The 23,052-nt window shown below is 41.7% G+C and overlaps 1 protein-coding gene across 1 annotated transcript; it reads left to right on the top strand.

Moving 5' to 3' along the window:
• Positions 1 to 179: 179 nt before the first annotated feature.
• LOC128771054 (Golgi apparatus protein 1-like) lies at positions 180 to 21,069 on the top strand. The gene is made up of 26 exons (XM_053886167.1): positions 180 to 349; positions 1,135 to 1,505; positions 7,712 to 7,741; positions 8,318 to 8,404; positions 8,616 to 8,831; positions 8,932 to 9,135; positions 9,885 to 9,956; positions 10,032 to 10,218; positions 10,298 to 10,512; positions 10,584 to 10,705; positions 10,976 to 11,077; positions 11,490 to 11,643; positions 11,733 to 11,957; positions 12,125 to 12,187; positions 12,419 to 12,532; positions 12,641 to 12,729; positions 13,556 to 13,673; positions 13,785 to 13,877; positions 14,572 to 14,709; positions 14,794 to 14,917; positions 14,994 to 15,136; positions 16,533 to 16,634; positions 16,888 to 16,995; positions 17,093 to 17,213; positions 18,279 to 18,385; positions 18,468 to 21,069. The coding sequence occupies exons 2-26, from the start codon at positions 1,155 to 1,157 to the stop codon at positions 18,633 to 18,635; spliced, it is 3,453 nt and encodes a 1,150-aa protein (XP_053742142.1). The 5' UTR covers positions 180 to 349; positions 1,135 to 1,154; the 3' UTR covers positions 18,636 to 21,069.
• The last annotated feature ends 1,983 nt before the right edge of the window (positions 21,070 to 23,052 follow it).

Here is a 23,052-nt window from a genome sequence, read left to right as displayed (position 1 = left end):
GCTCCTTTGGATAAAGGAACAGTCTATTATTGTAATTCAGCCAGACATAGGTCTTGCTTTATTGTCTCTGTTTATTTTATTGATGATGATATTGTTGTTCCTTTGCCACATCATTGTGTTACCATCAGAGGACTTGAGCCAGACGTACTTTTATTATTAAGGTTTTGTTTTTGATAGCCATGATTAAATATGAGGACCGGACGGGGAATAAGTCACATATTGCTGGCTTCTTGCTCAAACATTAAAAGGCTCGATCGATTGGAATGATTTGCAAGTCTTGTGCACGTTGGGTTTCGGCCTGAAATTCCTTTATAAGTGTCACAGAGGAGGAATATAGGTCCCTTGCATGGTGAGGATTTGAATGCAAACAAAACCTAAGTAACAGTAAAGTGTTTAGTGGTGATTTATTACACTACGTTAGTACTATAGTACTATACTGTATATTTACTTTCACCTACCTGGTGATGATGTTTAGCTATGGTTATACATTAGCCAATCATTATAATAAGAAAAAAAGTAAAAAGTTATGATGAATCAATATTTGTTTCTCCTGTTGATGATATATATATATATATATATATATATATATATATATATATATATATATATATATATATATATATATATATATATATATATATATATATATATATATATATATATATATATATAGACTTAACAATAACGAATTCTGCTGTTCTTCGGTTTGACTCTTGAAAACAAACATTCACCTTACCGCCCCAAGAGACGTTCGCGTTTTACACCATCTGCCTATCTAAATTTGCTTTGGAAATCGAATCTGTTAGTCGATTTAAATTCACACCAAAATCAGTGGTGGGAAGTCGAAGGTACACAAAGCAAATCTTCCTTTCACTTGGGTTTCATCTTTTAATATAAATTCCTAGTGACGACTATTCCATGTGACAATGTCGCCCTAAGTAATTCCACATATGTTGTCTAATATTTGCTCGGTGAAAACCTGGCCTCGTTGTATGCAAGTGAAAATAATTTTATATGTTTTTCTCCCGACGTAAGACGTTATTTAGAGATGCCTCTGTGATTGGTTGACACGTAGCCTTGAACCCGCTCGCTCATCGATTATTCATGAGAAATGTTACTCCTGATTTCCCATAGTTCCTGAACGCAGCAGCGGGATGACTGGATGTGTGAAGATGGCGGACTGTATACGTGTTCCCCTTCTCCTGCTGCTGCTGAACATCAACCTGCTAGTACAGCCGACTCGAGGGGACAACAGCTTTGTCGTGAAACCCGGCGCTAATGCGGAAAACCTGCAGAACCAACTGGGGGCTGTGGTACCGGCCGGGGTGAACGCAGTCGCCGTTGAGAGGAATCAGGGCACCGGGGCCTCGGTACAGCGGAGGCGCTCTGCCACCTGGAAGTTGTCTGAGGAGGCGGTGTGCAAGGAAGACCTGAACCGGCTTTGCCCCAAACACACATGGAACAACAACCTATCGGCACTGGAGTGTCTGCAAGACAAAAAGGAGGTGAGAACGCGCCTGAATGTGTTTTCCTTGTGGGGTGAGTAGCTGGGTGTGCCTGTTGGGAAAAGGTTAGCTGGGATTGTTAGCCAGATGCTATTGAGAAAACGTCACGCCGAACCCAGTTGACAAAACTATCTAATATTGTTTCGGGTCACTGTTAAAATGACTTAATCGTCATTTGATTTGGAACAGACTATGAGTGTCAACCAAATAGATGTCGTTGATTCGGCAAGGTTTTGTTAGACTTATCCGAGTGACTTCTGGAAATAAAAGCCGGTTTATGTTTTAACTTTTTACCACCTATGCATGACTGAAACATGCAACCTGTCAGCAACATTCTCTCCAATAGTTCATGTCTTGACTCAACTGCCCGGAATGGTTTGACATTACCCTCTGACCTGACGCTGTCGTTGGTTATTACCGGTAATACACATTTATGGTGGAACGTCTTTAAAAGGTAGTGTTGGTGAGGACTGGAATTTCACAGTGAAACCATGACGACGTGGATCTAGAGGAGCCACAATTTGCTGGTCCTTATGCAGACCACTACAGTGCATGTTCCTTCTACTGTAATATGGTTTTATATACTCCCTCTGGGTGATTCATTTATCTTTCTGTTGTTATAGAACATTTCATTTGCTCCATCAGTTTTATGGACTGCTGGTCTGGCTGTCGATTGTGCTTGTAATTGACTACTTCTTGTCTGTAATTACTCCTGAGGCAGATAGAAATGGTATAGACAGATGCAAAACCATTCAATCTCTGGGGGAAAGGTTGCTTATGGCCCCCACCTCAGCTTGGGGCACCACTGGTATCACCTCTCTGCTGTTGTTTAGACTTGTCAACAAGATCTGAAACACAAAACTTTCTTTTATGACCAGGAAAGACTATGGGACGTCAAGCTCAAATAACAGTTCTGCTGAGTAAACTCAGAGCCCTTTCGCCCAGGCACGGTTCTGGTTCTGGAACCTGTGCCATTCTAGATTCACAGAAAGTTGGTGTCTTCCCATCGAACCAGCGCACGTTCATACAAGTTTAAGTAGAACTAAAGTGGGAGGGTGCTGTAAACTGTTACTCTTGCAGACATGACTGTCGTCTGAACAGGCTTGGCTTACGTCAAAGTGAACAAAGCATACATTGAATTTTATAGAATTTCATTTCCAAAACTATGACATCTTGCTTGTTTCACTACTTACTACATGCCCACCAATGATGTTATGTTTCCTCAACTCCATCCAGTTTTTGTGAGTTCCAACCATGAACCAATTTTAGAGGTTCTGAACTAGCTGAATGGGAAAACCTATTTCTCATCTGAACACACCGGGCGGTTTAAGGCCGCTTAAGTTCAGTCTTAATAATGTGCACGGCCAAGATTTAACTGCTCTAATTTAATTTGGGCTAAAATCTGATCAAGAAAAAATGTAATGTTTTCTTCATTTTTTTGTTACCGTTTTCTTAAATATTTGACCTTACTGCAGAACAGCTTTTTCAGTTGTGTCATGTATATGGCCACCTTTCAGTTGAGGAATTTAAGACCCCATCATGGAAGAAACGGCAAAAAAAGAAATTAATTTAATTGTTTTTTTGGTTGAAGTATTTTAACAATAAGTCTGGTAAGGTCAAGGTATATCTTCATTCTACCACTGATCCTGGACACCTGCTTTATTCCCTGACCAACTTTACGAAGCAGCACACCTTTATGTTATCATGTAATTTGATTCCATCAATTGGTTGCTGACTTTGCTCTACTTTCTCGTAGTCAGCAACAAGTGGTGTTGTCCATACTAATTGTTTGTGTTCTGGGTCTGAACATGTCCTGCTGATTTAGGGATTCAGGTTCAACAAGTTAAGCCAGTGTTGCGTTTTTCAGCCCAAAATGTTGTGGTATGAGTTTTCATGCCATAAAACGTTTACAAAAAACTTCTTTGCAATGTTGTCTTACATACATAGATATTAATTTAACCATGGTTTAGTCCTGTTCAGGGTTGCAGGGAGTTTCTGGAGCCTATCCCAGCAGTCATTGGGCGAGAGGCAGGAATACACCCTGGACATGTCGCCAGCCCATTGCTTGGCAGACACTCGTTTTTTTTTATAAAAAACAAAGGTCTGTTATTTTAGTGTGCACATAGTGAAGCTATGATTGCAGTTTATATATCACCTGGTCATATGTCATAAACACATTCCGCCTGGGCCTTTACAATTCTGGCCTCAGGTCCTGCTCTAGTACTTTCTGAAGGGCGGTCATGGCTTGGCTGGTAGTAGGAGGACCCACTGCCGGCTCATGTCCTTAAGCTGATTAGCTACATGTTGGAAGACTGAGAGTTCTTTGTTGGAACAGCCTCAATTTGTCTAGTTGCTCACAATCACAAGATACTCAAGTCAACAGCAGTGGCAACTTGTGAGTCATCAATAATGCCATACTACTGAGTCTACAAACTGTGGACTTGCATTTAAGAGGTCAGGTCCTGTAGCTCAGGTCAAATTGGAGACAGAAATGTAGTGCCCACAAGCTAGCTTCTATATTTTACCCTGGATTCATAGATTGGTTTCTCCTTGATTTGGAATAGGAGTTAAAAAACGGTCCCTTGAACAATTCAGTTGGTTCCTGCTGTCGCACACCGGGGATGATTTATTCTGAAGAATCATTCTTAGATTGGAAAAGGTTCCCTAGGTGCCAAAGTGGCTGAAGTCAGCTGCCACAATGCCAGTTTCTGTGTATGTAACTCTTACTGTTGCTTATTTGTATTGCCTGGGTTTGAGGTCTGTGTTGGATAATTTTCAAAAGCAAAGATACTTTTTTAATTCAACTTCTTAGTCATGAATGAATTCCTGGTTAGCTTCAATGATGTTGATGATTTTGATTTTCCTCAATTGTCTGCTCTTTGTTTTTGTATTTATAGTTTTATTTTCCATCAATATAACTCTAGGATGTGTTTACAAATTTCACATCACAGCATAAACGATGCTTATTTATGCTATGAAACAAAAGTCATTGTTGTACGTTGCACTTAAACAGGAAATAATGCTGAACGGGAAGTTCTGCTTATGCAGCTTCTGAAATGAAACTGACTAGGTGTTAGTAATTGGTTGTGTTCATAGCATTAAGTAAAATCATGGTTCTCGCTCACATAACGGTGGTGAGGGCCATGAGGGAAAGTCATATCACTTATCAGATGGTGCAGTAAACCGCTTCTCAACTCATTTATTCATCTGATACCAGATTGATGAGCCTGACTGTAATCTTCCACCGGGAATCCTGGCTGTGCGTAGGAATTCACCGCTCCACCCTTGGTGTCAGGGCCGCAGACTGGCTCTCTCCTACGAGCTGATTTTAGACTGGGAACATTTTTGTTTCAACCCTCGCTAGTGCTGCTGTGGTTATGTGGACGTGGAGTTCAGAGGAGGAGGGTGCTGTCTGTACTCTTTGTTTATATACTGTAGTTTCTTTACAAACCGTGATGTTGATGTTTATTCTAGACTTGGTGCACCATATTCAAACTTTGCTTTCATTCAAATGCAGTTAGGTAATTGTACATTTGAATACACTAATTATTTCCTCCTTCTAAATACTTGAATTCCTTGTACTGAAAACTAGTTTCACAGCTGGATGAAGATCATCATCTTTCTTTACAAGAAGTTTATAAACAATGACTCATTCTGCATTTATGGGCAGGGAACGAAACTCAAACTAACAGCTATGAAGTATAGTCATTTTTAGCAAAACAAACTAAAGCTTCTCTAACCCCAGCAAGAAAAGCCAATATTAACAGTGATGGAAGTAATTTTAAATCATAGAATAAAAAATTAACTGCTTCATTTCAGAGTGTTAAAGTTAAGGAAGTCGTTTCACATTTGTGATGTCTTTGCTTTATTTTCCTTTTTATAATGTAATGCAGAGGTTAATATTGGCTTTAGTGGTTAGATCCCGCCATCTGTTTTTTCTTGTTCACACCAAACTTCCTCTTTTTTTGTTGCTCTCACTGAACTACCTCTTCAGCTGCAGGAGTTCACACTTTGATGAAATAGAACCCCCGTCTTTTTTATATTTTCATGACAAACACATCTGTGAGACAGATGAATGACTATTGTAGATAACAGATGTCTGTATAAGAGCCACGTTCTTACGCTGTAGATTTCAGTACGTGTAACAAAGTATTTTCCTTCCATGAGTGATATCATCTGTAGCTGGTTGTTTTAGAAGTTTTTGCACACTACGTCTTCCAACCTCTTGCAACGCACCGTAAAATCTGTTGGACTCTTCACCTGCTCTTCTCATTCCTCCTTAAAGTTATTGCTTTTTGGAGGACACTAAGTTTCTTTTAAAAATGTGTTGGACATCACATTTAATCTTCAGTTTCACATCTTAAACATCTGTCCTCTGGCAACTTCTGCAATTGAATTATTGAGTGACAGTTCAAATATAGCATGTCCATCTGGTCCTTTTTTAGCCCAGTTGTCTTTCAATCTTGGAACCTGCAAGGCAAACAGGAGAAGATGGTAATGGAAATTAATCGTTTCCACACAAAGAAACAGTAGCTCTACCAAATAATTAATTTAAACGTAAACCTATATTTGTGTGTATTAATATAGATAATAAGATTAATGTAAATGGGACCAGTAAGTGTTGCTTCTCAATGTGTTTTTTTTCTTTTTTAGTACTGTGGCTTGAAAAAAGTTTTCTCCAACTGATTTCTTTCTTTCTGTCTTTTTTGCTAAATGTTTCAAATCGTTGTAGAAAAGTTAGTGAAAAATCAACCAGGAAATTGCAGTTAATGCTGTGTATGGTATTTATCATGAAATGAAAACTGTAGTCCAAATTTGATGGCAACTTCACTGACAGTGTTCAGAATTCACCATTTCTCTGGTATCTCGCCAGACGCAGGTGTTTCTGACTTCAAATTGTTGTTTTTTTGAGAGAGGTAAACACTTCCTCACACCGTTCGTGGAACTCTCAACAGCTTCCTTTGTTTTTGGGCAACAGACCAAAGTCTCTTTATACCAGAACCTGCTGGGCCACTGTCCACACCCATTTAAACAAAACAAAATTATAACTGTACTGGTGATAAATAATTTATCAATTAGAATCATCATGCCTCATGTTCATTGCGTATCTGTGTGAGCTGGCGTTTCTGGTTCTCAAGATAAGATGAGTTGACGGTTTTGGAACCAGGAATAGTGTGTGTGTGCGCGCGTGTGAGCGCCTGCGTGTGTGCTTTTCTGTGTTGAATTTGTACGTCCTCCTCGTGCTTGCGTGGGTTAATTCCGGTGCTGGTTTCCTCCCACAGTCCATAAACATTCACAGGTTGATTGATATTCTAAATATCCCTGTAGGTGTGTGTTAATGGTTCTTTCTCTCTGTGCTCCTGTATCGGCTGACTGTGTCAGCCTGTCTGCAATGTCCCCTGCCTCTCGCCCAAAGTAGCTGGTACAGTATACGTAGGCTCTAGCCCCGGTGACCCTCATAAGGGAATAAGCTGTAGAAGACAATGAATGTTTTTGTTTTGGCGGAGTCTTATCTTAAATGAAGCTTCCTGGATGTGGTTTTGTGGCCTTAGGTCTCCAACACCCAAACTCAAATTGTCATGATGACTCAGTATTTCAATCAAATATTTGGGTGAAGATGAATAAACTTTTTTTTTTTAACAATCACTTTGTTTTATTCCCATGTTTGTCACTTAAATTTGAATACAACTCTTAAATAAAAAAAATGGAGGATGATTGATAGGGCTGTGGCTCCAACAGGTGGGCCTGTTGGTTTTCAGTGCCGGTGTACTATACCTTTGAGTAGTGCTACTGTTTTTGGATCTTTCTTCATCTTTGGAAATCCTTCAAGATTGTTAAGTAATAAATTATTTAATGTTGTATTTATTTGTTTAAAAACAACCATTTATGACTAAAAGCAGTTCCTAACACTTACATCTTTGCTAATAATGTATATTCTCCTTATAACCAGATTGTGTGAGACACATGTGATGGTACAAAAGGTACAACATTGATTTTAGTGTAGTTTGGGATTTTCTTGGGCCTTTTTATTTTGTGATATTCATGAATAATAATTATTGCTATAGATGTTTCCGGAAATGAAATGTCTTTTCTTCTCTGACTTATTCATATTATTAGCACTATAACAACCTCTTTTGTCCAACTGAAATGCCTTCCTATGCAGACATGTAAATGCTCTGTTCTTAATATTTTTTTTTGTTTTTCAGGATTCTGAGATTGCGGCTGAATGTAATCATGTAAGTCTACGATCTACTTGCATTTTCATTTTTGCGGAATGTGGGCAACAAGTGGAATTAGGCAATTTTTATTGTTAAGAGACCTGTAGACGTGTGTGTGTGGGCTTGTTTATACTGCCTTGTGGGAACCAATTCTTGACAAAACTTTAAATCCTTGTGGGGACCTTTCGTCGTCGTGGGGTCCTTTTGCCGGTCCCCATAGGTCCAATCCTCAATTTGAGGATGCAGACTTCAAAATAACAAGGTGATTATAATTGGGTTTCAGTTTGGTTCAGGATCCTGGTTCAAGTGTGCTTTGTAGTGTTAAGTTAAGGGTGAGAGACTGGGGAAAGCATTATGGCAGTGATAGTAATACAAACGTGTGCGTGTGTGCGCGTGCGTGCGTGCGTGCGTGCGTGTGTGTGTGTGTGTAAGCCAGATAGCACATCGCATCAGCCTTCTACAAACAAGTCTGATAGTCTCATTTATCAGGATATGTATTCATTAAATGAAGGTTTTTGCTCCTCTGGCTCCTTCTGTGATGTCAGGAATGCTCTTGTGATTGAGATGTAAACATAATGTCTCATGTCTTTCCAGTTACTCTGGAGCTACAAGATGAACTTAACTACTGATCCAAAGTTTGAGTCTGTCGCAGTAGATGTCTGCAAGACCACCATATCTGAGGTTTGGCTCCTAAATCACTAAGCACAGTCCTTGTTGATTAAGTGTCCATCATGACCGCAGATATTCATTCTGTAAGGTCCTGAACGTGTGTGTGTTGTCTTTGATGAGGATGTTTCTCTCTGATGAACACTGTATCAGTGATTCCGTGTTCAACTGATTAAACATTGCTTGGCAGTGGAGTCTGTTATTACAGCATGACCTTGTCTCTTAGATTAAAGAATGTGCAGCAGAGGAGCTTGGGAAAGGCTACCTGGTGTCCTGTCTGGTGGATCATCGTAGCAACATCACAGAGCATCAGTGTAAACAGTACATCACTAAGATGACCACCATCGTGTTCAGCGACTTCAGATTCATATGTGGCTTCGTGGACAAGTGTCGTGAGGACATCAATACCCTGATGTGTGGCAGCATCAATACTGGAGAAAAGGTCAGGCATCTTCTCTTTTTTTATGCTTATGTGTATCATTGTGAACCAAACAACGGAGACTGGTCAGATACTCTTAAACAGCATACTGTTCTCATTGCAGGATCTCCACTCTCAGGGTGAAGTGATCGCCTGCTTAGAGAAAGGTTTGGTGCGGGAGGCAGAGGAGCAACCAGGAGCTCACGTCATCAAGGATGACTGCAAAAAGGCCATCATGAGGGTTGCTGAGCTCTCATCTGATGACTTTCACCTGGACCGTCACCTCTACTTTGCCTGTCGAGATGACCGTGAGCGCTTCTGTGAAAATGTGAGTTCTGAGTTCCGAGGCTGTGTTGCTTCATTTCATCACATGAAATTGATATAGCTATCTGGACTTCATGATAGAACATAGTGGTCACAATTATGAGCTCCAAGTGAGGCATTATCAATAAAATTGGTATGCGTTTCAAAATATTTCACACAAGACAATTGTGTGCCGTGTAATTTCTTTTTGTAAATGCAAGCGTCTGAACTAAGCTTTTCCTCTAAGATATAGCAGCAGCTGGTTTCTTTTAAAATAACAGTGTAAAATAAAATTTAGAGAAAAAATATTAAAAAACATTTTGAATAATATAATATTGTTAAATCATGACTGAACTTGATGGAAACATAGAATAAATAGAAATAATGCTTCAACCTTTGAACACACAATGATTCTTTTCTTTTGGAGACAGATTCCCGTAATGCGTAGAACATAAGCACAATAAACAAAACGTTTCCTACAGTGTGAGCATGGGAGACACTCCATTTTGTTTCGTTGCCTCTTAAATTTAGAACTGCACGATCCACTTCCTGAACAGGTCACATGATGTGGCCAGTTGCAAGGCTTCAAATGTCAACGGCCATGTAATCAGAGCCGGTATGCTTCAGAAAATGCTGGATTACTTGCCACATGCATCGCAGTCTCGAAAAGGAGTGCCTAAATGGAAACTTAAGTGTGTTGATTTGTTATTAAATATGAAGCCTTGAACATTATTAAATACTGTTAATGGAGCTGTCTTTTTTTTTTCTTTCCAGACAGTAGCAGGTGAAGGACGGGTCTACAAATGTCTCTTCAATCACAAGTTTGAGGAAGCCATGTCTGAAAGGGTGAGTTCATTTCTGAAGGAAAAGTTGATACATTTCATGCCAGACTAGAGTCCAAAACTATGTTTGTGGTCTCAGTGCCGCGAGGCGTTGACTACCCGACAGAAGTTGATCGCTCAGGACTACAAGGTGAGCTACTCGTTGGCTCGAGCATGCAAGTCAGACCTCAGGAAGTACCGCTGCAGCGTCGACTCCAGCATGCCCAGAGCCAGAGAGGCCCGCCTCTCCTACTTGCTGCTTTGCCTGGAGTCTGCTGTCCACAGAGGTAGAAAATAGCTGACAAACTTATGGTTCTGAACCTGGACAACATTAGGTCATATTGTTCATGTTTTTGTTTCCATCAGGTCGCGTGATTAGCGGCGAGTGTCAGGGGGAGATGATGGACTACCGGCGGATGCTCATGGAGGATTTCTCTCTGAGTCCGGAGATCGTCTTACATTGTCGCAATGAGATCGAGGGTCACTGCTCTGGTCTGCATCGTAAAGGACGGACTTTGCATTGTCTAATGAGGGTGGGCCGAGGCGACATGAGTGCCATTGATGGGAACTGTCAGCGAGCAGTAAGTTGAGATTGTCGGACTGTTTGTTAGTCAAAGCCATTTTTCAAAACATTTGTTGTTTTCCTCTTCAGCTCCAGACTCTGATCCAAGAAGCTGACCCTGGAGCTGACTACCGTATCGATCGGGCCTTAAATGAAGCCTGTGAATCAGTCATACAGACGGCTTGCAAGCACATAAGAAATGGAGACCCCATGTAAGTACTCATCCCTAAAGTCAGTGTTAACTCTTATTGTAGTAAACATCTAGAATGCTGCATTGGCTCTTATTCTGTTTATGGCAATAATAAGGTTAATAATGATAATAAGGATTTAAAATGTGGTGATGAGGTGACAAGTTTCTGATACGAAATTTTAGTTCACTTTACTTTCCACTGAAGATTAGCAACACGCGTAAACGCAAAATGAATTTGTTTATCGACAAGCTATTTTTAGTCTTAATGCATTTTCCCCATCTGATCCTGCAGGATCCTGTCATGCCTGATGGAACATTTGTACACTGATAAGATGGTGGAGGATTGTGAGCACAGACTGCTGGAGTTACAATATTTTATTGCTCGCGACTGGAAGTAAGTTTCATACATGCCTGTCACGTCCTTGTTGATAAACTATATGATATTATATGAATACATAAATACATCCGCGTATGCATACAATATTCAGTGTGATAAACAGTTAATGCCTCGCCCTGTTGTATGTTATTTAGGTTACATAATACGTCATTTAGGTTACATTCTCAACTATACCCTGGAACTAAAAAAAAAACATAATAATTGCATCTGTAATTGATGTTATTGTTGATATATATTTTGGTGCTTTACTTTATCATGTGGAGAGTGCAGGAATCAATGTTGAGCATCAGAATTATTGTCTGACTTGAGCAAATATCTTGCTGAATACACCAGACTGGACACAATAATGTGCAGTCTCATCCATTGTGACTGCTCATCCTCCTGATTCGTCGCCTTTGTTTTCTCTCAGATTGGACCCGGTCCTCTACCGGAAATGTCAGGGTGATGCTTCTCGGCTTTGTCATACACGCGGCTGGAACGAGACTAGTGAGATGATGCCACCTGGCGCCATTTTCTCTTGTTTGTACCGCCATGCCTACCGCTCTGTGGAACAGGGGCGTCGTGTAAGTTTGTCACTCAAAGCACTTTCTGCATCCTGTCATCTTGTTCGTGGATCAATGCTGAATTGGTACGTGTGGTCGGTCACCTGCAGCTTTCAAGGGAGTGCAAAGTGGAGGTGCAGCGCATTCTCCACCAGAGGGCGCTTGATGTAAAGCTGGACCCCGAGCTTCAACGACGCTGCATGACTGACTTGGGGAAGTGGTGTAGCGAAAAAACAGAGACTGGCCAAGAGCTCGAGTGTTTGCAGGACCACCTGGAGGACCTGGTCCCCGACTGCAGGGAAGTGGTGGGAAACCTGACTGAGCTAGAGTCTGAGGTAATGGAATGCTGATGGAGAATGCTACATGTATTTGCAGAATTAGCTTGTCGTCTGTGATATATTAGTTTGAAGAAACATGATACTGTGCTTAAACCGATGTGGTGCGCATTTTGTAATCAATGAAAATCATAGTTTTACTTGACTTGCTTCGACTTTGTCTTCAGGACATCCAGATTGAGGCCTTGTTGATGCGAGCATGTGAACCGGTCATTCAGGGCTACTGCCATGTAAGTCTCATTGTATTTACTTCACTCTGTCAAATACTATCCACTTCAACACACAATATAGCATATATACATCTCTTTGCTTTTATTGTTCACATTGTTCAATCAATTAATAATAATAACTGGCAATGTGTCATAGGTAAGAATATTAAATGTTTTCCCACTTTCACAAGTGTAGTGTCTTGCATTTTTGTTCTACTCAATGATGTGTTTTTTTATTCCGCTGTGCATCAGGAGGTGGCTGACAATCAGATTGACACAGGGGATCTGATGGAGTGTTTGGTTCAGAACAAACATCAGAGGGAGATGAATGAGAAGTGCATGGTGGGAGTGACCCACTTCCAACTGGTGAGAGCAAAACGGAAAGCTACTTAGAATGAAAATATGTTTCTATTGTCACCTTAAGTATGACTTGTGCTGGACTCCTAATGTAATTACCTTTCTTTGGGTTTTCAGATCCAGATCAAAGATTTCCGCTTCTCCTACAAGTTCAAGACTGCTTGCAAAGAAGATGTTCTTAAACTCTGTCCAAATATTAAGAAGAAGTAAGAAGAGACTATTCTTTTGGGATGGGGGTCTGCTACATTAGAAGCCAGTGCAATTAAACTACATATAGAGGAATTATAATAAAGCCATATTTTTACTGCACTTTTCACTTGCTCGACCATGAAGGTGCCTGGCTAAGCCTTCAGTGAGTGAGAACTAAGGAAATGGATGTTACATAAATGCAAGCCTACTAATGTGAGTTTTTAGATTTAAGTGCAGACTTAACCTGAGGATGCGAGGGTCCTGGCTGGCTCCTAGGGGGTCGGCACTTCTACGTTGTAGTTGGGGGCAAAGTTATCAGTAAAATCTTAAAATTAATTCTAAACTGGACAGGGAGACTGTCCAGAGTAGCTAACACTGGAGTGATGTGCTTCCATCTGTCAGAGACAGTTAGAAGCCCTGCTGCTGAGTTCTGAAGCAGCTGGAGCTGATAGAGAGATTTCTTGTTGATGCCATTGAGGAGAGAGTTACAGGACAGTCCAGGTGGGAGAATATGAACACATTAATTCGTTGTTCTAAGTGAGCCTGTGACAGGATGGGTTTGGTTTTGGAGATATTTTTCAACTGGAGAAAACCAAACTGGACTGTTTTTTTTAAATGCCAAAGGAACGCGAGTCAAATAGGACACCAAGGTTTTGGGCTATTGGAGTTATGTATTTGGACAGGGATCGAGGCTGCTATCAGGGGGAACTAGGAATGACTGATTAGCCATTTTATTGCCACAATTTTGTCCTGACAATTCCTCAGATATTGAATTGAAAAACAATCCGCTGTATAAGCTGAGGTAATTTTCATCACCTGACTGGGATTCTGTTTCCGTTTCAGAGTGGATGTAGTGATTTGCCTCAGCACCACAGTGAGGAACGACACACTGCAGGACGTCAAGGAGCACAGAGTGTCCGTCAAATGTCGTAAACAACTGCGAGTTGAGGAGGTGGAGATGGTGCGTGCACTTGTTCACGAGGATTGAAGACGAGCTATAAACTGATATGAACTGCAGCTTTTATTCCCTTTGATCAATCTCTAAATTCCACTCTTTTTACCTGGTCCACAGTCCGAGGACATCCGTCTGGAACCAGAGCTGTACGACTCCTGCAAGCAAGATATAAACAAGTTTTGTCAGAATGTCCCCTTTGGTAATGCCCAGGTCAGTAGACACACAGATCTGATGCAAACGTGCACGCACACACTTAAACCAAGTTGAGACCATTTTTCTTGTCTATAAAGCTTTACTTTATGGGATCTTGTTAGGCTTATATCTCTTTATTCACAGGCATCCTTGAGGATGCTTATAGACTTATAGACTACAAAGCGCTTGATACACTATGCACAACCCTAAGAACAAATACAGGTACATATAAAAGCAAGTGCAAAATACAAATTAACAAATGAAATGACTGAAGAAAGACGTTGGGATAGCAGTGCAGGAAAATACACGAACAAGATGCTCCAGGCGAGCAACGTTCATTGGTCATCCCCTCTTCTTCACGATTACTAAACTGCTGAACAATATGGTGTAATGTTGGGTATGAGTACAATTACAGAGAGCTTTAAACACTTCCATAGGAAGAGGGAGCTTGGGTGGTTAAAGATATGGTGTTGTAAAGGGTTTGTGTGAAAGTGTGGAACAGTCGGGATGACAGTGGTGCTGTCTGGTCAGTGTACTTTGTGGCACTGCCATAGCTTCTTTCTCAGTTGTTTTCAGTTGTTTATACTTATTCTGATAGTAAATTAATTTGAAACTTTCTTACTTTTTGTATGAAACTGACACATCAGATTTTGTAAATTTAACACACCTAACACCTGTACAGTATGATGATGCAGTCTAACCTGTCTCAAAGGTAATCGAGTGTTTGAAAGGGAACAAGCGTTACCTGAACCAGCGATGCCATCAGAGGATCTTCAAGCTGCAGGAGGTGGAGATGGTTGATCCTGAACTGGACTACCAGCTGATGAAAGTTTGCAAGCACATGATCAGGGTAGGTTGATGATAATGATTATTGGTATTGTTGTTGTTATTATTATAATTTGAATCCATCTGTTAACATCTTTCTGTCTTCCAGCGGTTCTGCACAGAGACAGAGGGGAAGAGTGTCCTTCAATGTCTGAAACAGAACAAGAACAGCGAAATGATGGACCCTAAATGCAAAATGATGATCACAAAGAGACAGATGACTCAGAATACAGGTAAGGTCTCACGTCATGTGCTAATAATTCTCTTGCGCGCTCCTTGTAAGATCTTTCCTTGTACCTTCCTGTTCAGACTACAGGTTGAACCCGGTCCTGAGGAAGGCCTGTAAAGCTGACATCCCAAAGTTTTGTCAACCCATTCTGAGCAAGGCCACACCTGACAATGAGCTTGAGGGACAAGTCATCGCCTGCCTGAAACTTAAATTTGCAGATCAGGTGTGTTACATGTGCTGAAAGAATTGGTGCTTTAGTTTTGGGAATTCTAATTGAATTGAAAAGCAATTTTTTTTTTTGTTTTTGCTGCAACTCTGCCTCAGAGCTGTCAGGTTGCCTCTCCGATCCAGTTCCACAGTTGAGCGCCCTGTTAATGGGCCTGTGGGCACTGTGGCTGGATCACAGGAGGAGGTTTCCTCGTGGGATGTATCATGTGTTATTTACCTCACATGTTCATTGTGGTTTCTACAGTTGACTGCGCTCAGCACGAGAACCCTAACTGACCGGCACCTACTCAGCATGTCTCCTCCGTATCATTGGTTCACTGCATTCACTTCCTCGGGTCTCTTTTGAAGTGTGATGACCACTACAGAGTAGAAAAACACATTTCAACAGCTGTGATTTGATAACAAACGGTGGACCTGCTCGATTGATGTTCGAATTGCCTTGTAGTTGTGTAAACGTTCCCCACAAATTGCAGAATCATTCTTTTAGCCATGTGATTGTGTTATGAGTTCCCTACTGCTCTTTTGTGCATTGGCAATTTCTATAAATGCTCCATTGATTGATCGAGGAGGTTCTAAAATATGGCATTTTAGTTTTCAGCTCAATTCAACTTTCTGTGACTTGTAGCTCTGTCTGTTGTGATCATTTTCAAGTTGAAATCAAGAGCAATTTTTCTGTGTTCTGCATCCATTCCAGTGCACGACAGACAGTTCAAATAGCAGCAGTGGTGAGATGATGAAGAGTATTTCCAGTGAGCACGTCTGCAAACCTATGTACTTCTAGTGACATTATAATAGACACAAGTCAGATGAGTGTGTTGACTTCCCAACTCCAGATCATTTCTCATTCACCCTACGTCTTCATCTCAAACCATTTTCAAGCTGCACACTTTTGAAAATAGTGATATTAAAGTGGAATATTTAATTGAAAAAAAAAAAACTCTGGTGCCCAAAGGGTTAAGTGGATATCGTGAAAGGAGTTATTTCTTCTCTTTAAGATCTTTTTATAATATTAAAGATTGTTCAAATGTGAAATCAGCCTACTGCAACATCGCTTGGTGATGCTAGTCGATGATCGCCAAGCTGCGTCCACTCAGTTGATGCAAACCGTTATGTCTGCATACAGTTTCACGGGGTGTGAATGTTGCTGTGCTCTCACCACACAAGTGAAAAACACTGGTCTGGTAGGCTGTAGTACGAGTACTTTTTTCACTTGGTGATGTTCTTCCACAGATGTCAAAAATACATTTGCTTCGTACAAATTAAGGGTGGTAGGTTTTAGTTTGTCTTTTTCTCTTCTGCAGGTTTATATGTAATATGTAATGATTTGTTGTTTTACCTGCAGTTTATTTTCCACTTAATCTTTTTGTGTGTGTGTGTTTGTGTGTGTGCAGCGTTTGTCTTCAGACTGCGAGGGTCAGATCCGTATCATCTTGCAAGAGTCTGCGCTGGACTACAGACTGGATCCTCAGCTTCAGCTGCACTGCACACAGGAGGTGTGGGGTCTTTTTTGTTATTCCTGTGGTGCACACATGGCAATGCAACATCATATCCTGTTGCCACTTTGCACCTGCTAAATACCTGCCGTTTCAAATATTTTCTGTTCGCTTAATGAGGTGAGGGTCAGCAACACAGTGCTGTTTAATGAGAAGCCATCATAATGATATCAGCTCAGCACGAGAGGAAATTCTTTGAGGCAGGTGATAAACAAGGCTTCACAAGTGAAAGATAACGCTCCTGTTTGCCTAGATCTCTCGCCTGTGTGCGGAGGAGGCAGCTGCTCAAGAGCAGACCGGCCAGGTGGAAGAGTGTCTGAAAGTCAATCTGCTCAAGATCAGACAAGAAGATTGTAAGAAGGTAACAATGTTTTCCCTGTGCTTTACGTCCAAGCCATGCTTCTCCATACAGAGCTCCTTTGAATTTCTGTCCGTGTTTGTGTCGCGCCGCTCTGCAGGAGGTGTTGAACGTGTTGAAGGAGAGTAAAGCCGACATCTTTGTGGACCCTGTCCTTCATACTGCCTGCGCTCTGGACATCAAACATCACTGTGCTGCCATCCCTCCTGGCAAAGGACGGCGTGAGTTTGCACCCAGAAACACGACCACGTACTCTCCCTGACAAAAGTCTTGTCGCTTATCAATCTTGTAGGAACAACTGCTTATAACTAGGGATGCTCCGATCAGGATTTTGGCTGCTGATCATACTGGTCACATGGATGTTTTAATATACCTCTTCAAGGAGGCAAAAAATAGAAAAACCTTGCAGAATGCAGCAACTTGCAATGTCCGTGAAATATTTACATACTGGCCACTTGTAGTGGGACTAAGACAGAGAGCACTGCATTTATGAGTTTCCACTCCGGACGTTTTCAAAAGTTTCAGATTCAAGTGGCTGACGAACGCTGCACCTGACTCCAGAACGGCGACGCTTTCTGTCTTAAACGACACCTGAGGAAGGCTGCTCGTCTAGCTCGGTGAAATTAATACTTATTTCTTATCGTTCTGAATGTCACCCTCGGACCAGCGGGTGTTGCAAAGCGTCAGCTGCGCTAACAGCAACTCTCAGAACTCACAGCATTGTCCCGTGCATGTGCTGCAGAATGCAAACTTTACATGACAGATTGAAAGAAGCTTCACAGCAGACATGCTGCTGCTCAGTGAGCAGCGAGTTTGGAGGAGTGGATGCATCACAACCCGCGGGGCTTCATCTGAGCACCGGCTGTCACACATGATCAGTTGTTGTGATCGGCAATGACAGGCAGTGAGCGGCATTCAACGATCACGCTGATATCGGCCGATCGATCGGAGCATCCCTACTTATAACTTGACTTTACATTTTCCATTGATTTTACAACTGGTTCATATGAAGCTAAAACCCTCCCACAATTGGTTAAATATCACATAATAAATTTGCTTCACTGTAGAATTATTGATAATTTAATGAACAAACAAATGTCACATTTTGGCAAGACAAAAAGAGTAAGTGAAAATTTAACAAATAATTAACTTCAAGTGTTGCATAACATGAGAGTGAAATCCCTTTAATGTTTGGAATGACTTCCATGAGATTGGATATGGATATTGTGATTCTGTTTGAAGTTACTTTCTTTCTGTATTGGTACTTACGAGCATGTCGTCCTCAGAGATGTCGTGTCTGAGGGACACACTGGAAGACAAACGTGTGCGCCTTCAGCCCGAGTGTAAAAAGAGACTTCAGGATCGCATCGAAATGTGGAACTTTGCAGCGAAGGTACGTCCGATTTCACTTGCCGAACTCCACTGGGGTTGGGGCCGAGACTTCTGGCGTATTAACTTGCTTCACTTCCCGACAGGTGGCTCCTGCTGAGGGCTTCTCAGACCTTGCTGCGCAGGTGATGACGTCACCATCTAAGAATTACATCCTGACGGTGATCGGCGCGGGTGTGACGCTGCTCTTCCTCATGGGGCTTCTTTGCGGCCGCATCACCAAACGCGTCACTCAGGAGCTGAAGGACAGGTAGACCCCGCACATGCCGAGGGTCCGGAAGTGCCCACGGGAGAGATGACCACCACTGAACAGAGACTCCCTCCCTCCATTCGCAGCGGCGGTTTGACTCCGACTCCTCATTTGTAAACTCTTGCGGCTGCGCTGCTGGCGGCCATGTTGGAGTCACCCACAACAGTCTGCCTCATCGTCAGACGTCCACTCCATGTCAGTCTGCACACTTCTCATTGGCCCACACCTGCGTCGTCACTCCGCCCAGTTTTGTCTGAACCCGCCCACTCCTGTTGTCTTTTCATCCTGGGCTTCCACCGACTCTTCCTCCCCACCCCACAGCTCGTGGTGACGGCTGTGTTGGAAGTCCAGCTCACAGGAGGAGACTCTGAAATGTAAATGTGTAGAAAGTGGAATTCAAATTGACTCCAGTATTTTGGTGATGTGTGTGTCATGCGCGCGTCTGACTGAGCGGTGCGTCCGTGCGTCTTTGTACAACTTCTTGTTTGTTGTTGCTGATCCCCCATTTTTTTTTTTTTTTTTTTTTTTTTTTTGTTGCTTACTTGTCGCCATTGGACTGCCTAGTGGGTGGTGCCAACCAGCCCTCCGCCTCCGAGCCACAAATGAAGAGCGTCACACTCCAGCCAGCTACATGCCGCTCTCCCCCCTTAAACCAGGGTCGAAATCTCTCACGACTCTCCTCCAAATGCAGTTTTCCTATCCACCCCCACCCACCCAGCCAGCAGCTGTTGGACATCACTTCCTGCCACATGATTCCCCACAGGTGATGAGTGGGAACTTAAACTCGGACCGGTGTGTTTAACAAATACATCGAGTTTGTATTGTGTATGGTCCAGCTCTTGACTGGTGGAGGAGCAGCGCAGGAAAAAAAAAAAACGGACAAAAAAATCTAGATATGAGATGTGAAGATTTTGTGTAAAGATACTGGAATCATTGCACATGTTTCTTTTTTTATATCTATAAGTATATATAATATTTTGTCATAGCCTTATTTATTGTTTGATTCTTTTTTCCCTTTTTTGTTGAATGTTCTTTGGATGCCTTTTTTAGCCAGCTAGCAAGCATCGCTCCATCAGTGTGGGGGGTGGAGACTGGAATTTTCTTACAGCCCTTGAAAGCCTCTCGGGCTGCTGGTGGTGGTGGTGTCACATTTTTGGTGACCTGCTTTTTTTTTTTTTAAGGGGCTTTTGGTGGTCTGGAAGATTAGCGTGATCATCCATCCTGTTTGGAGGACCACACCTTTCATTTTCAATCGGTCATGAGGAAGGTTGTGCGTTCCTCCGAGTAAAAATCGCTGAAGAGATCATGCGTACTACAAAGAATGTATTTGTCATACTGTGGTGGCCCTTTTGTTATCAATCAAATGAAGAACTTGAATCCACAATTCAAAAGAACGTGAAGCACTCGAGCCAAACAAAAAAGAGGATGACAATATCCAACTTGCCACTCTCAGTTTTGCTGTTACTTTGAAGGAAAATTGCCTTTTAAAGTTGATTGTTTCATTTTAGGGAAATATTTTACATCCTTCATGGAGAAAAATACGCGATTCTGCTTCAGAATAGGATTATAACGGAAACTAATTGGTAAGATGTTTTTTTAATATGCTTTAGCATTTGTGTACGCAAATAAATCATTTGACGAAAAGACATTTACCTGCTTAATTTGCAAGCCATTGGAAAATAAAGAATAAAAATAAAAAATCAGGTTGCACATAAAAACAGGCAAAACATGTTCATCAGTAGAGTTTAGAAAAAGAAAGATAGCTGCACGCTTTGGACTTGGGCACTTTGGGCATCAAAGTTGCCACCCGTTGCTTTACTTGTGTTATGTACCTAAAAAAAAAAAAAACATAATTCAGTGAGGTTTTAAATGTTACCAAGATAGAGAACGGGGTGGAATTCTTCACTCATGGCAAAGATCAATTCTTGAGTCGATTCCTGATCTGGTTGTGCCTCTAGCTTGCGTTTTCAGAGTGCAAAGAGCAAATACATGTGTGAAAGCAACACTACTATTGACAAATGTGGAACAGCATACGGCTTGTTTCTTAGCCCCGCCCTCCCACTTGTTACTCAGACCACACCTGGTTGGTCTAGCTGCCTTCGCTGTCATCTGCTTTTAACTGTTTGAATTTTCATTTTCGTTTCAAATGTGCCTAAACTTGCAGTCCCTTTGTGGGATCCCTCCAAACTCCCAGAAGCCCCTGCGCTCGATCAAGGGCCCCTACATGTGTGCGAGCATGTGTGTGTTTGCCGGAGTAAATGATGTTGGCTCCCCTAACTGAGCAATGTTACACAATTGTTGACGACAATTTTAATTTTCTAAGCAATGTTTGAGTTCTGAGCATTTTTGTTTTCTCTTTTTGATCTCTCTTTTTTGTGGTTCTGTACAGATGCAAATTGAACAGTTTGTTGATAATAATAAAGTCTGCAAGGTTTCTATTCTGTGGTTTTACTCTCTTCTGTTCAGCATGTCGATAGATGTCCCTCCTACCTCAATGTTGCTTTGAAACGTTTGAAATTCTTCACTGCCAACGCAGCGTCTCCTCATAGCGAAATGTCTCTTGGTGTGCCACAAGGCCCAATTCTTGGCCCACTTAGTCATGTGGACATCAAAGTTCCCTAGCTTCTTAATTTATGATCAACTTTAAAATCCATTGAAAGTTTTGGTCTTACTTTGCCCTTACAGGCCTTGTTTTTCCCTGTCACTGCAGTTACCTTCTCTCCTGTGCTTTCATACATGAATGACCATGTTGTGTTCCTCTGACCCCCAAATTCTGTGCGTGGACAGTGCTCCAAGCTCCGCACCATGTTGTTGAGCCGCCACTGCAGTCTGTTATTCCGTTTTTCGATTCTATTTCTACGAGTCATGATGTATTTCAAAACATTTTTACTTCTTTAATGTGTCCAGAATTTAAACCTTTAAAGAAGCTCATCATGGTTTCATTTGAAGCGGCTACATGTAAATTTGTCAATCTTTTAAAAGCCACCTGAGAGTCTTCAGAATACTGTTTCCTAGCACAGTGGTAGAGTGGTATGTCCAGTTCAGTCGGGTGGAAAGGTACAAAAATCACTCGGGTGAATTGTTAGCTTCAGCAACATGGTTGGTGCCAATCTTAAGCTGGACTGGATGTTCTGTTGGCATTATATGTTACAGAAAAGCAAATACTTAAAATACACACAGTACATTTTTACACCTAGTAAAGTACAGACAGCGCTGCGTATATTTACGGACCCCATCGGTACCAAAACTCATGCTCAAGCCTGAAAACGGGCACTGTTTTGTCAACTTCTTCTACTGCACACGTGCTTTAACACTTTGAAGACAGGTCAGTTTATAAGCAGCTTAATGTGAACTATAGCTACTCTAGTCTGAATGTACCTGATGTCAGTTTGTGGTCAATGGATTGGTATCTGTGCTCACTAACATGTATGTGCAACTGGTATTGTTTTCCTGTTAAGGTTAGCATGTTTTGTTCAGCAGCGTTATTTTTCGTGACTCCGTAATGGCTTGGTCAGGTTCCTCTTGTGTGAGAGTTTTCCAAGGTCTTGAATCCAATCCAAACTAAACGTTACGTGATCTTTATTTTGTAAGAAACAGTGATGCTCGCACAAGGTCACTGTTGGTACAGTGCTGCTGAGAAAAGTCACACTGAACTTTTGGTCCCGAGACGCGAAACAAACACAAAGGTCAGTTTCTGACCTGACACATTTTGGTCGACGCTACATGGTGCTGTCACTGAGCTTAGGTTGATCCCTTTTGTGTTGAATTGGTTTGTTGCCGTACTTAGTTATTAACTGCACTGATGTGGGAGTCAGGGCAGATCCCTGTGGTCAGAGCTAATTTTCTTGACAAGGGTGTGAAGAGTACTGTTTTTTTTCCCTGCTGTGTTTTTCATGAACTGGCCAGGGGCTGACCTCGCTCACTCACTCACTCGGGCCATCGTGCCGGCGTGTTAAGATTTTCTCTCCATGCGATAACAACCTTCCACATGTCCACTGTAAACCCTGGCATCAGCAGAGATTCACCTCCTGTCCCGTGTGTACAAGTGTTATTTCTGTCATGTGTGTTGACGTGACGGAGCCTTCCACTGTCTGCCAAGTCGGTGTTAGATTCTTCCGTCTGGACCGTGTTGCCGTCAGGGCGCTCTCCGAACAAAAAAACAATTTTACAGCTGAGAAAGAGCTCAGACATTCAGGGTAGAGCATGTCGACGACACCGAGCTGGTGCCATGTGAAATGTACGGATTCCTTTAAACTCAGACGTGTAGCGGATTCATTTACTCATGGTCAGGTTTGAGATATTTGCGATTTATTTTCTTGTGAGCATTGCTTATGTACAGTAGCCACATACAGTCTTGTTTCCATTTGTCACGTATTTAATTTTTATTTTTTTCCTGACAACATTGAAATACTGCACATTCC

The sequence above is a fragment of the Synchiropus splendidus genome, chromosome 14 (genome assembly GCF_027744825.2).
Source record: "Synchiropus splendidus isolate RoL2022-P1 chromosome 14, RoL_Sspl_1.0, whole genome shotgun sequence".
NCBI lineage: Eukaryota > Metazoa > Chordata > Actinopteri > Syngnathiformes > Callionymidae > Synchiropus > Synchiropus splendidus.
Note: the sequence above shows the minus strand (reverse complement) of the source record. Positions and strands in the feature narration are given on the sequence as shown.